Source organism: Hyperolius riggenbachi, chromosome 8, assembly GCF_040937935.1.
Source record: "Hyperolius riggenbachi isolate aHypRig1 chromosome 8, aHypRig1.pri, whole genome shotgun sequence".
Classification (NCBI taxonomy): domain Eukaryota; kingdom Metazoa; phylum Chordata; class Amphibia; order Anura; family Hyperoliidae; genus Hyperolius; species Hyperolius riggenbachi.
The window spans coordinates 135,569,825-135,583,812 of NC_090653.1; the positions used below are offsets into that span (position 1 = coordinate 135,569,825).

At 46.2% G+C, this 13,988-nt stretch overlaps 1 protein-coding gene across 2 annotated transcripts in view; it reads right to left on the bottom strand.

The window, feature by feature from the left end:
* COL4A5 (collagen type IV alpha 5 chain) overlaps nt 1-13,988 on the bottom strand; it is a 296,097-nt gene that overhangs the window by 67,222 nt on the left and 214,887 nt on the right. For both annotated transcript variants that reach the window (XM_068251138.1, XM_068251139.1), the window contains exon 38: nt 13,801-13,881. In XM_068251138.1, the coding sequence (XP_068107239.1) occupies nt 13,801-13,881 (81 nt within the window). The remainder of the gene's footprint in view (nt 1-13,800; nt 13,882-13,988) is intronic.

Sequence of the window (13,988 nt, forward strand, 5' to 3'; positions counted from 1 at the left end):
CGCGCGGTTACATGCTGAGACTTTGCCTGGTCCTTCTATTGCTCACAGGTTAAGGGCTACGTGCGTGCGAGCCGAGCGACAGGACCTTTATGCATCTAGGTCAGCTGATTCCAGCCAGCGTCCGGATTGGCTGAAGTGACTGGGGCGGCGCTGTGGAGCATGGTTGGGTATATATAGGACAGGCCTGTCAGTAGCTCCTCGTCTGCTGTTGCAAATGCTATCGTGTTAGCGCTCAGACCCTAGTCAGATCCCAAAGTGTGCTAGAACCGGCCAGAGCCGGGGATCCACACTTAGCCAGATTCTGTTGATAGCTTAAAGTACTAATTGCATTGTTTATTTGTTATGACTTTCTGCTTCCTCTGACTATCCTCCTGTTTGTCGATTCTGTGCCTCAACCATCTGATTCACGTTGCCGACCCTGCTTGTTATTGACGCTGAATCAGTCTTCCGTTTCTGTACTGTACCTGTCCGCTCGTTGCCTACTCTGCCTGTCTGATCTCGCTACCCGCACCAGTGGGCCTAGCCACTGGTGAGGGAGATTACTGTCTGTATCATCTACTCCTAGGCTGCAGTACTGTCTGTATCATCTACTCCTAGGCTGCAGTACTGTCTGTATCATCCACCCCTAGACTACAGTACCGTCTGTATTACCAACTCCTAGGCTGCAGTACTGTCTGTATCATCTACTCCTAGGCTGCAGTACTGTCTGTATTGCCTACACTTAGGCTGCAGTACCTTCTGTATCAACTACGCCTAGGCTGCAATACAGTTCGTATCACCTGTTCCACAGGGGATCGTTAGTGCAGTAATAATTGTATTACTCCTCCTTGTGCTGTGCACCAAACACTACTAGGCTGCAGTACTACCTGAATCACCTGCTCCACAGGTGATCAGTTGTTCAGCTCTGGTTGTATTATCTTCTACTTGCGTTTGTGCTTCCAACACTCTCGGCTGCAGCACGGTCTGACTCACCTGCCCAATAGTGAGCACCGGCTGCAGTACTGTCTGGGTCACAAGCTCCTCGGGTGAACCCGCTCATCCTAATTACTGTTACACCAAACAGTATACTACATTAGCTGCCTTGTGCTTTGCTATACTTGTATTATTGGTGATTCTGCAGATCACCATATAATCAGGTATAGTATCTGTATTATTGGTGATACTGCAGATCACCAATAATCAGAAAATCTGTTCAGCTGACACCTATCGTTACGAGTTTTTAGTTTGTTTTTAGTTTTAGCTATTTTAGGGGGATATCTGTGTGTGCAGGTGACTATTACTGTGCATAATTATTAGGTAACTTAACAAAAAACAAATATATACCCATTTCAATTATTTATTTTTACCAGTGAAACCAATATAACATCTCAACATTCACAAATATACATTTCTGACATTCAAACACAAAACAAAAACAAATCAGTGACCAATAAAGCCACCTTTCTTTGCAAGGACACTCAAATGCCTGCCATCCATGGATTCTGTCAGTGTTTTGATCTGTTTACCATCAACATTGCGTGCAGCAGCAACCACAGCCTCCCAGACACTGTTCAGAGAGGTGTACTGTTTTCCCTCCTTGTAAATCTCACATTTTATGATAGACCACAGGTTCTCTTATACCCCTTCTTGCCAGCCACTCTGTGGAGTACCTGGACGCGTGTGATGGAGCATTGTCCTGCATGAAAATCATGTTTTTCTTGAAGGATGCAGACTTCTTCCTGTACCACTGCTTGAAGAAGGTGTCTTCCAGAAACTGGCAGTAGGACTGGGAGTTGAGCTTGACTCCATTCTCAACCCGAAAAGGCCCCACAAGCTCATATTTGATGATACCAGCCCAAACCAGTACTCCACCTCCACCTTGCTGGTGTCTGAGTCGGACTGGAGCTCTCTGCCCTTTACCAATCCAGCCACGGGCCCATCCATCTGGCCCATCAAGACTCACTCTCATTTCATAAGTCCATAAAACCTTAGAAAAATCAGTCTTGAGATATTTCTTGGCCCAGTCTTGACGTTTCAGCTTGTGTGTCTTGTTCAGTGGTGGTCGACTTTCAGCCTTTCTTACCTTGGCCATGTCTCTGAGTATTGCACACCTTGTGCTTTTGGGCACTGCAGTGATGTTGCATCTCTGAAATATGGCCAAACTGGTGGCAAGTGGCATCTTGGCAGCTGCACGCTTGACTTTTCTCAGTTCATGGGCAATTATTTTGCGCCTTGGTTTTTCCACAGGCTTCTTGCGACCCTGTTGACTATTTTGAATGAAACGCTTGATTGTTCGATGATCACGCTTCAGAAGCTTTGCAATTTTAAGAGTGTTGTATCCCTCTGCAAGATATCTCACTATTTTTTACTTTTCTGAGCCTGTCAAGTCCTTCTTTAGACCCATTTTGCCAAAGGAAAGGAAGTTGCCTAATAATTATGCACACCTGATATAGGGTGTTGATGTCATTAGACCACACCCCTTCTCATTACAGAGATGCACATCACCTAATATGCTTAATTGGTAGTAGGCTTTCGAGCCTATACAGCTTGGAGTAAGACAACATGCATAAAGAGGATGATGTGGTCAAAATACTCATTTGCCTAATAATTCTGCACTCCCTGTATACCCACTTTTGATGATTTGCGCTTTAATATAACCAACTATACCAGTGCAAGGAGAACTGGAGCAGATTTGGCACAAAGCAAGAAGTGGAGCAGTTGCTCAGAGTGACCAGTCAGAATACTTGATCTGCACATTTACTCCATTTTTGCACCAGTTCTGCTCCAGTTTTCCTTGCATTATATTTGGTACACTCACTATAAAGGAGCATACATTTGAAAAAGTGGCGAGCTAATTTAGGTGCGATGTTAAATAACGATATTACTAGCAATATCAGTAAGTAACAATTTAAGCGCAACGTAAAATAACAAGAAAGATAACAAAAACGGTAAATGACAATCGCATTATTGGTAAATTTACTGATAATGTTAAACCTAACTATAACTTAACCTCTCCCTACTCTCACACAGAACCTTCCCCTGGTGGTGCCTAACCCTAAAACTACCCTGGTGGTGCCTAACCCTAAGACCCCCTCTGGTGGTGCCTACCCCTAACACTCCCTCGGTGGTGCCTAACCCTAAGACCCCCCTGGTGGTGCCTAACCTTAACACCGAGCATACAAGACAGTCCGTGCACAGCTTCCTAAAATCACATTTATTTCGCCATAATTTTTCACCAGCAGGCAAGAAACATGTCACATTTCATACGACATAAATACAGTGGATCGATCTGACCTGAGTGGAGGACGGGTGCGGGAGGGTGACCAGGGGATGAGAGGACGGCGCAACAGCCGTTTCGCGCCGGTGTGGCGCTTGTTCACGGGCGTTAGACCCAGGGCAATGGCGGCGTGCACGGACTTCCGTGATGTTGTCAGGAAGCCCCGCCCACCACGCTCGCCATTGGCCCGCAGTGTTGGGGAGTGAGTGTGTTCGGGTTGAGGGGGAGGAGACTTGCTACGTGTCACCGTGGGAGTGAAAAAGAAGTGTATCCACCTATTGGGTGAGTCCGTGAGGGAAAGGGGGGGAGGATCGCCTGACCTGGCGAATACCATAGCAACGTGTCTTATTATATTCAACAAGTGCCAAAATATTGTGCTCGTATAACATACATTCTTAGGCTGACATGCCAAAAAAAAATCACAATTCTATTACTCCGTGAAAGTGCATATACCATACCCACCAGGGAAAGACTACATCATCCCAGGTATATCTTTTTGTCGTAACTGTTACAGTCTCCATCTGCTACTTATTAAAAAAGCATCTTTATTCAAACATATTGATTAAAACCTTCTCGTATCCCTACTTAAAAACACTAAGAGGTGGGAGGGGATGAGAGAAAGAGGGAGAGGACGAAGCCTAAGGACTGTTCTCTAGATAAAATCTTCTGCTCCCCCTCAATATCCTATTCCTGTTCCGAGCCGATCACCATTAGTCCGGCCTTAGCCTGGGTGTCCTCCAGGGTATCATTTCAAAAGACAGGAAAGGAAAGGAAACAGGAATTGCTAGCACACAGCCCACCAAAGAGAGCATAAGGGAGCAGCCTTGCACCATAGAGGAAAAGAGAGTTACATGGGGCAAACACCACCATCGGCGTCCATTGGGGTTAGACCAGGAGTAAAGTGGGGGCGTGCTGGACCTGACAGTGCATCAACGGAACGGTCTTACTCCAGAGGGGGAGAAAGAAAATCACCGGGGAAACAAAATTTCCCCCGTGTGGTGTCCACTCTTCCCCCAAGAGAAAAAGGAGAGTGAGCATGGCCACCAGAATTCTGGTGGCACCTTTTGTCACATCGACCTCCGTATTAACCACTTGAGGACCTAGGGCTTTCTACCCCTTAAGGACCGGCCACTTTTTTTCCATTCAGACCACTGCAGCTTTCACGGTTTATTGCTCGCTCATACAACCTACCACCTAAATGAATTTTGGCTCCTTTTCTTGTCACTAATAAAGCTTTCTTTTGGTGCTATTTGATTGCTCCTGCGATTTTTACTTTTTATTATATTCATCAAAAAAGACATGAATTTTGGCAAAAAAATGATTTTTTTTAACTTTCTGTGCTGAAATTTTTCAAATAAAGTAAAATTTCTGTATACATGCAGTGCGAAAAATGTGGACAAACATGTTTTTGATAAAAAAAACCCCATTCAGTGTATATTTATTGGTTTGGGTAAAAGTTATAGCGTTTACAAACTATGGTGCAAAAAGTGAATTTTCTCATTTTCAAGCATCTATGACTTTTCTGACCCCCTGTCATGTTTCATGAGGGGCTAGAATTCCAGGATAGTATAAATACCCCCCAAATTACCCCATTTTGGAAAGAAGACATCCCAAAGTATTCACTGAGAGGCATAGTGAGTTCATAGAAGATATTATTTTTTGTCACAAGTAAGCGGAAAATGACACTTTGTGAGAAAAAAAAAAAAAAAAAGTTTCCATTTCTTCTAACTTGCGACAAAAAAAAAATGAAATCTGCCACGGACTCACCATGCCCCTCTCTGAATACCTTGAAGGGTCTACTTTCCAAAATGGGGTCATTTGTGGGGTGTGTTTACTGTCCTGACATTTTGGGGGGTGCTAAATTGTAAGCACCCCTGTAAAGCCTAAAGGTGCTCATTGGACTTTGGACCCCTTAGCGCAGTTAGGCTGCAAAAAAGTGCCACACATGTGGTATTGCCGTACTCAGGAGAAGTAGTATAATGTGTTTTGGGGTGTATTTTTACACATACCCATGCTGGGTGGGAGAAATATCTCTGTAAATGACAATTTGTTAATTTCTTTTACACACAATTGTCCATTTACAGAGATCTTTCTCCCACTCAGCATGGGTATGTGTAAAAATACACCACAAAACACATTATACTACTTCTCCTGAGTACGGCAATACCACATGTGTGGCACTTTTTTGCACCCTAACTGCGCTAAAGGGCCCAAAGTCCAATGAGTACCTTTAGGATTTCACAGGTCATTTTGAGAAATTTCGTTTCAAGACTACTCCTCACGGTTTAAGGCCCCTAAAATGCCAGGGCAGTATAGGAACCCCACAAATGACCCCATTTTAGAAAGAAGACACCCCAAGGTATTCCGTTAGGAGTATGGTGAGTTCATAGAAGATTTTATTTTTTGTCAAAAGTTAGCGGAAAATGACACTTTGTGAAAAAACACAATTAAAATCAATTTCCGCTAACTTGTGACAAAAAATAAAATCTTCTATGAACTCGCCATACTACTAACGGAATACCTTGGGGTGTCTTCTTTCTAAAATGGGGTCATTTGTGGGGTTCCTATACTGCCCTGGCATTTTAGGGGCCCTAAACCGTGAGGAGTAGTCTTGAAACGAAATTTCTCAAAATGACCTGTGAAATCCTAAAGGTATTCATTGGACTTTGGGCCCTTTAGCGCAGTTAGGGTGCAAAAAAGTGCCACACATGTGGTATCGCCATACTCGGGAGAAGTAGTACAATGTGTTTTGGGGTGTATTTTTACACATACCCATGCTGGGGGGGAGAAATACCTCTGTAAATGGACAATTGTGTGTAAAAAAATCAAAAGATTGTCATTTACAGAAGTATTTCTCCCACCCAGCATGGGTATGTGTAAAAATACACCCCAAAACACATTATACTACTTCTCCCGAGTACGGCGATACCACATGTGTGGCACTTTTTTGCACCCTAACTGCACTAAGGGGCCCAAAGTCCAATGAGTACCTTTAGGATTTCAAAGGTCATTTTTGTTTCAAGACTACTCCTCACGGTTTAGGGCCCCTAAAATGCCAGGGCAGTATAGGAACCCCACTAATGACCCCATTTTAGAAAGAAGACACCCCAAGGTATTCCGTTAGGAGTATGGTGAGTTCATAGAAGTTTTTATTTTTTTGTCACAAGTTAGCGGAAATTGGTTTTTAATTGTTTTTTTTCACAAAGTGTCATTTTCCGCTAACTTGTGACAAAAAATAAAATCTTCTATGAACTCACCATACTCCGTACGGAATACCTTTGGGTGTCTTCTTTCTAGAATGGGGTCATTTGTGGGGTTCCTATACTGCCCTGGCATTTTAGGGGCCCTAAACCGTGAGGAGTAGTCTTGAAACCAAATGTCGCAAAATGACCTGCGAAATCCTAAAGGTACTCATTGGACTTTGGGCCCCTTAGCGTACTTAGGGTGTAAAAAAAAGTGCCACACATGTGGTACCGCCGTACTCAGGAGAAGTAGTATAATGCGTTTTGGGGTGTATTTTTACACATACCCATGCTAAGTGGGAGAAATATCTCTGTAAATGACAATTGTTTGATTTTTTTACACACAATTGTCCACTTACATAGAAATTTCTCCCACCCAGCATGGGTATGTGTAAAAATACACCCCAAAACACATTATACTACTTTTCCTGAGTACGGCGGTACCACATGTGTGACACTTTTTTGCAGCCTAGGTGCGCTAAGGGGCCCAACGTCCTATTCACAGGTCATTTTGAGGCATTTGTTTTCTAGACTACTCCTCGCGGTTTAGGGCCCCTAAAATGCAAGGGCAGTATAGGAACCCCACAAGTGACCCCATTTTAGAAAGAAGACACCCCAAGGTATTCCGTTAGGTGTATGGCGAGTTCATAGAAGATTTTATTTTTTGTCATAAGTTAGTGAAAAATGACACTTTGTGAAAAAAAAACCAATAAAAATCAATTTCCGCTAACTTTTGACAAAAAATAAAATCTTCTATGAACTCGTCATACACCTAAAAGAATACCTTGGGGTGTCTTTTTTTCTAAAATGGGGTCACTTGTGGGGTTCCTATACCGCCCTGGCATTTTACAATCCCAAAACCGTGAGTAGTCTGGAAACCAAATGTCTCAAAATGACTGTTCAGGGGTATAAGCATCTGCAAATTTTGATGACAGGTGGTCTATGAGGGGGCGAATTTTGTGGAACCGGTCATAAGCAGGGTGGCCTTTTAGATGACAGGTTGTATTGGGCCTGATCTGATGGATAGGAGTGCTAGGGGGGTGACAGGAGGTGATTGATGGGTGTCTCAGGGGGTGGTTAGAGGGGAAAATAGATGCAATCAATGCACTGGGGAGGTGATCGGAAGGGGGTCTGAGGGGGATCTGAGGGTTTGGCCGAGTGATCAGGAGCCCACACGGGGCAAATTGGGGCCTGATCTGATGGGTAGGTGTGCTAGGGGGTGACAGGAGGTGATTGATGGGTGTCTCAAGGTGTGATTAGAGGGGGGAATAGATGCAAGCAATGCACTGGCGAGGTGATCAGGGCTGGGGTCTGAGGGCATTCTGAGGGTGTGGGCGGGTGATTGAGTGCCCTAGGGGCAGATAGGGGTCTAATCTGATAGGTAGCAGTGACAGGGGGTGATTGATGGGTAATTAGTGGGTGTTTAGGGTAGAGAACAGATGTAAACACTGCACTTGGGAGGTGATCGGACGTCGGATCTGCGGGCGATCTATTGGTGTGGGTGGGTGATCAGATTGCCCGCAAGGGGCAGGTTAGGGGCTTATTGATGGGTGGCAGTGACGGCGGGTGATTGATGGGCGGCAGTGACAGGGGGTGATTGATGGCTGGCAGTGACAGGGGGTGATTGATGGGTGATTGATAGGTGATTGACAGGTAATCAGTGGGTTATTACAGGGGAGAACAGATGTAAATATTGCACTGGCGAATTGATAAGGGGGGGTCTGAGGGCAATCTGAGCGTGTAGGCGGGCGATTGGGTGCCCGCAAGGGGCAGATTAGGGTCTGATCTGATGGGTAACAGTGACAGGTGGTGATAGGGGGTGATTGATGGGTAATTAGTGGGTGTTTAGAGGAGAGAATAGATGGAAACACTGCGCTTGGGTGGTGATCTGATGTCGGATCTGCGGGCGATCTATTGGTGTGGGTGGGTGATCAGTGTGCCCGCAAGGAGCAGGTTAGTGGCTGATTGTTGGGTGGCAGTGACAGGGGGTGATTGATGGGTGATAGGTGATTGGCAGGTGATTGACAGGTGATCAGTGGGTTATTACAGGGAAGGCCAGATGTAATTAATGCACTGGCGAATTTATAAGGGGGGGGTCTGAGGGCAATCTGAGCGTGTGGGCGGGTGATTGGGTGCCCGCAAGGGGCAGATTAGGGTCTGATCTGATAGGTAACAGTGACGGTTGGTGATAGGGGGTGATTGATGGGTAATTAGTGGGTGTTTAGAGAAGATAACAGATGTAAACAATACATTTGGGAGGTAATCTGACGGCGGGTTTGCGGGCGATCTAATGGTGTGGGTGGGTGATCAGATTGCCCGCAAGGGGCAGGTTAGGGGCTGATTGATGGGTGGCAGTGACAGGGGGTGATTGATGGGTGATAGGTGATTGGCAGGTGATTGACAGGTGATCAGTGGGTTATTACAGGGAAGAACAGATGTAATTAATGCACTGGTGAATTGATAAGGGGGGGTCAGAGGGCAATCTGAGCGTGTGGGCGGGTGATTGGGTGCCCGCAAGGGGCAGATTAGGGTCTGATCTGATAGGTAAAAGTGACAGGTGGTGATAGGGGGTGATTGATGGGTGATTGATGGGTAATTAGTGGGTGTTTAGAGGAGAGAATAGATGTAAACAATGGATTTTGGAGGTGATCTGATGTCGGATCTGCGGGCGATCTATTGGTGTGGGGGGGTGATCAGATTGCCCGCAAGGGGCAGGTTAGGGGCTGATTGATGGGTGGCAGTGACAGGGGGTGATTGACAGGTGATGGACAGGTGATTGACAGGTGATCAGGGGGGATAGATGCATACAGTACATGGGGGAGGGTCTGGGGAGAATCTGAGGGGTGGGGGGGTGATCAGGAGGGAGCGGGGGGCAGGGGGGGGATAAAAAAAAAATAGCGTTGACAGATAGTGACAGGGAGTGATTGATGGGTGATTAGGGGGGTGATTGGGTGCAAACAGGGGTTTGGGGGGTGGGCAGGGGGGGGTTTGATGGGTGCTGTGGGCGATCTGGGGCAGGGGGGGGGGAATCAGTGTGCTTGGTGCAGACTAGGGTGGCTGCAGCCTGCCCTGGTGGTCCCTCGGACATTGGGACCACCAGGGCAGGAGGCAGCCTGTATAATACACTTTGTAAACATTGCAAAGTGTATTATACACTTTGTATGCGGCGATCGTCGGGTTAACATCCCGCCGGCGCTTCCGTATGGCCGGCGGGATGTTGCGGCGGGTGAGCGATCACGGATGACGCGATCGCTCCGCCCATGCCCATACAAGGACCACCGCCAATTGTCAATACGGCGGTCCTTGCGGCGTCCACTTCCCGGCCGCCAATTGTATATACGGCGGTCGGGAAGTGGTTAATTGTGCACCTGTCTCTCCGCCCACCCCCTTGTGCACCATCGCTCTAGGCATGCTATCCTGTTTCCTTGATCCTTAGGCCTATGGGGCTCTCTCCCCCCTCCCATGGACTTGTGGATGGACGTGGGGATGCTTCCCCCTCTCTCCCGCCCTAGTGGGGGTGGCCCCAACCTCCCCTTCCCTCCCCTCCTTGAAAGGCTATCTCTTCCTCCTCTCTCCTCCCTCACTTTCCCTTTCAGGGGGACTCCTCTTCTTTGCACACTAGGAGACCCCTCTGCTTTATGTACCCCTGTATATGCTCTCCTCAGTTTTCCGTACATCAATGGACGTCCTGGGTCCGGGAGTTTCTGCACCGCAGCTCATGGGCATGCCTAGAGCGATGGTGCATAAGGGGGTGGGCGGAGAGACAGGTGCACAATTAATACGAAGGTCAATGTGACAAAAGGTGCCACCACAATTCTGGTGGCCATGCTCACTCTCCTTTTTCTCTTGGGGGAAGAGTGGACACTACACGGGGGAAATTTTGTTTCCCCGGTGGTTGTCTTTCTCTGGAGTAAGACCGTTCCGTTGATGCACTGTCAGGTCCAGCACGCCACCACTTTACTCCTGGTCTAACCCCAATGGATGCCGATGGTGGCGTTTGCCCCACGTAACTCTCTTTTCCTCTATGGTGCAAGGCTGCTCCCTTATGCTCTCCTTGGTGGGCTGTGTGCTAGCAATTCCTGTTTCCTTTCCTTTCCTGCCTTTTGAAATGATACCCTGGAGGACACCCAGGCTAAGGCCGGACTAATGGTGATCGGCTCGGAACAGGAATAGGATAGTGAGGGGGAGCAGAAGATTATATCTAGAGAACAGTCCTTAGGCTTCGTCCTCTCCCTCTTTCTCTCATCCCCTCCCACCTCTTAGTGTTTTTAAGTAGGAATACGAGGGGGTTTTCATCAATTTGTTTGAATTAAGATGCTTTTTTAATAAGTAGCAGATGGAGACTGTAACAGTTACGACAAAAAGATATACCTGGGATGATGTAGTCTTTCCCTGGTGGGTATGGTATATGCACTTTCACGGAGTAATAGAATTGTGATGTTTTTTTGGCATGTCAGCCTAAGAATGTATGTTATACGAGCACGATATTTTGGCACTTGTTGAATATAATAAGACACGTTGCTATGGTATTCGCCAGGTCAGGCGATCCTCCCCCCCCCCCTTTCCCTCACGGACTCACCCAATAGGTGGATACATTTCTTTTTCACTCCCACGGTGACACGTAGCAAGTCTCCTCCCCCTCAACCCGAACACACTCACTTCCCAACACTGCGGGCCAATGGCGAGCGTGGTGGGTGGGGCTTCCTGACAACATCACGGAAGTCCGTGCAAGCCGTCATTGCCCTGGGACTAATGCACGTGAACAAGCGCCACACCGGCGCGAAACGGCTGTTGCGCCGTCCTCTCATCCCCTGGTCACCCTCCCGCACCCGTCCTCCACTCAGGTCAGATCGATCCACTGTATTTATGTCGTATAAAATGTGACATGTTTCTTGCCTGCTGGCGAAAAATTATGGCGAAATAAATGTGATTTTAGGAAGCTGTGCACGGACTGTCTTGTATGCTCTGTGGAATCTGTTGTGTTTAAATTGGCCCGGGAGCACGCCTCCTCACATATGCCTAACAGTGGAGTGAATCAGGACGGAGTTGGCATTTAAAGGTGCAGTGGACTTTTCCCTTTCTGAATAAACCCCCCTTGCTGAGTGCCAGGCAAACCAGTTCCTTTTGTGCACTAACCTTAACACCCTCTGACCCCGCTAACAAAAATACGATAAATTTCAGTTCAATTGCAGTCGCCCGCTAAATAGCGTAACGGCTTTCTATATTACGATAAATAACAATTGTGCCCACGTATATCGATAAATAATAAGCACTGATACTTTTTTTCCAAAAGATATACAAGGCCATAATGTAGTTTTTGGATCACTGGTGTAGGTCCTCTCTAAACAAGTAGATGTCATTTTCCGTCATTGGCTCTTAAGGCCAACAGATTGAAGATAGGGGCCCATATGCAATTCACTTTTTCACCTGAGTTTTCTCCTAGGTGAAATTTTTAAATTTGTCAATAAAATGCCTTTTAAGCCACCAGCAAGCAAGAAAATACTCAGAATAATTTTGATTATACTTTTGCTCTTACTTCTCAGTACTTTTTCAGTTGAAAAGTGCTGGAAAATTATTTAAAATAGAAGATGAAAAATTATCTCCTAGGAGAAAACATAGGCGAAAACTGGAATTGCATATGGGCCAGAGTGTTTAACGTCCTTCTATTAAGACACTATATACCAACCAATGACACATTTGTAGATAGATTTCACTCCAACTGATCCACCGTGTGATGTGCCTGGTCACTGAGTCCCACAGCACTAGGGACCCAATCAACGTAGAAGAAAGGTGAAGACCGGCACCATCAGCATTGTATTTATGCTCTTTGTTCATAGACACATACACAGGTTGCCAAAAAGCATCAGCTTGTGGAAGTTTGGATGTTTGTTACTCTATCATGCAACAATGACTGAACAGATTTGAATGAAATGTGGCACACACATAGTAAATTACCTGGAATAACATGTAGGATACTTTTTATCCCCATGACCAAAAAGTGGACGGAGACAAATACAAATTTCACTGGGAAAATGCAAACTGCAGCCATTCTTACACTGATCTAAGTGGAAAAGGAGCGCTCCATAGTGCATTACTGTGTAAAAGTTTTTATTCACAAGATAAAAAATGTACTTACAGGTTAAAAGAATGAATGCGCTTTTCAGCGGGCAACCTCCGCTCTGACTCCCCTTTGCGGTTCGTCCTTCCGCTTCTGTGGCCAGCAGTGCGTACTCTATCGGACTGATGCTCGTCTCGGTAGGGGGTGGGCGGGGTTCAGTCCTGGCGTGCCTACAGCGTCATTACGCGCTTCGGCGCCTTCGTCAGATCTGACGAAGGCGCAGAGCGCCAAAACGCGTAATGACGCTGTAGGCACGCCAGGACCGAACCCCGCCCACCCCCTAGCGAGACGAGCATCAGTCCGATAGAGTACGCACTGCTGGCCACAGAAGCGGAAGGACGAACCGTAAAGGGGAGTCAGAGCGGAGGTTGCCCGCTGAAAAGCGCATTCATTCTTTTATCCTGTAAGTACTTTTATTATCTTGTGAATAAAAACTTTTACACAGTAATGCACTATGGAGCGCTCCTTTTCTACTTAGATCCTTGCACACCCCCAAAAACCAGGAGCAGAACCGTGCATTCATTGACAGCACTGTATAAGTTGTTGGAAGCTGTTCCATTCAGCGTGCTAGCGCGAAGATTTTCTGTTGTGATTGTTGCCATTCTTACACTGTTTATGGTAGGGTTCTCAAACTTTGCACAGTTGGTCACTTTGTGACTGGGACTAATATTCAGAAAAGTGGGTGGAGCCTACAAAAGCCAATCAAAATTAACCTATTGATTTTCAAGGGAAATATTTAATTGCTGCCATTCTTGCACTGTTAATGGCACAAGCCTCAAACCTGGTACAGTTAGTTGGTCACTGGGTGACTGGGGTTCAAATTCAGAAAAGTGGTGGAGCCACAAACAGCCAATCAGATTTGTTTCATTTCAATGCAAATTATTGATGCCAAAGATCGCAAAGCTCACAAACTAGGTCATTGAATAATTGTGTGTTAGGGTTAGAAAAATTGGGCAGAGCCAACACCAGCCAAATACATACCCGGGCAACGCCGTGCCATAAGCTAGTAAAGAGCATAAATACAACGTTGATGGTGCCAGTCCTCACCTTTCTTCCAATATACCAACCAATGAAATGTTGTAGGAAGAGTTGGCCTGTCCACAAACCTCAAGTTTCCTTCCCACCCGAGTTTTTGCAAAAATAAATAAATCTTGTATTAAACTCAGTATGATGACTTTTCTTACCTCTTGGTCCTGGTGAGCCTGGACCACCGGGGTTTCCTGGAGGTCCGTCAAGCCCTTTAGATCCTGGAAGACCTGGTGTACCTATAAAAAATTAAAACAAGGCAGATTAATAAAAAATACTTTAAGAATATAAGTGAGAATGCCAGTAAAAATGAGTACACCAACGTCTCTCCATTAAACTTCAGCCA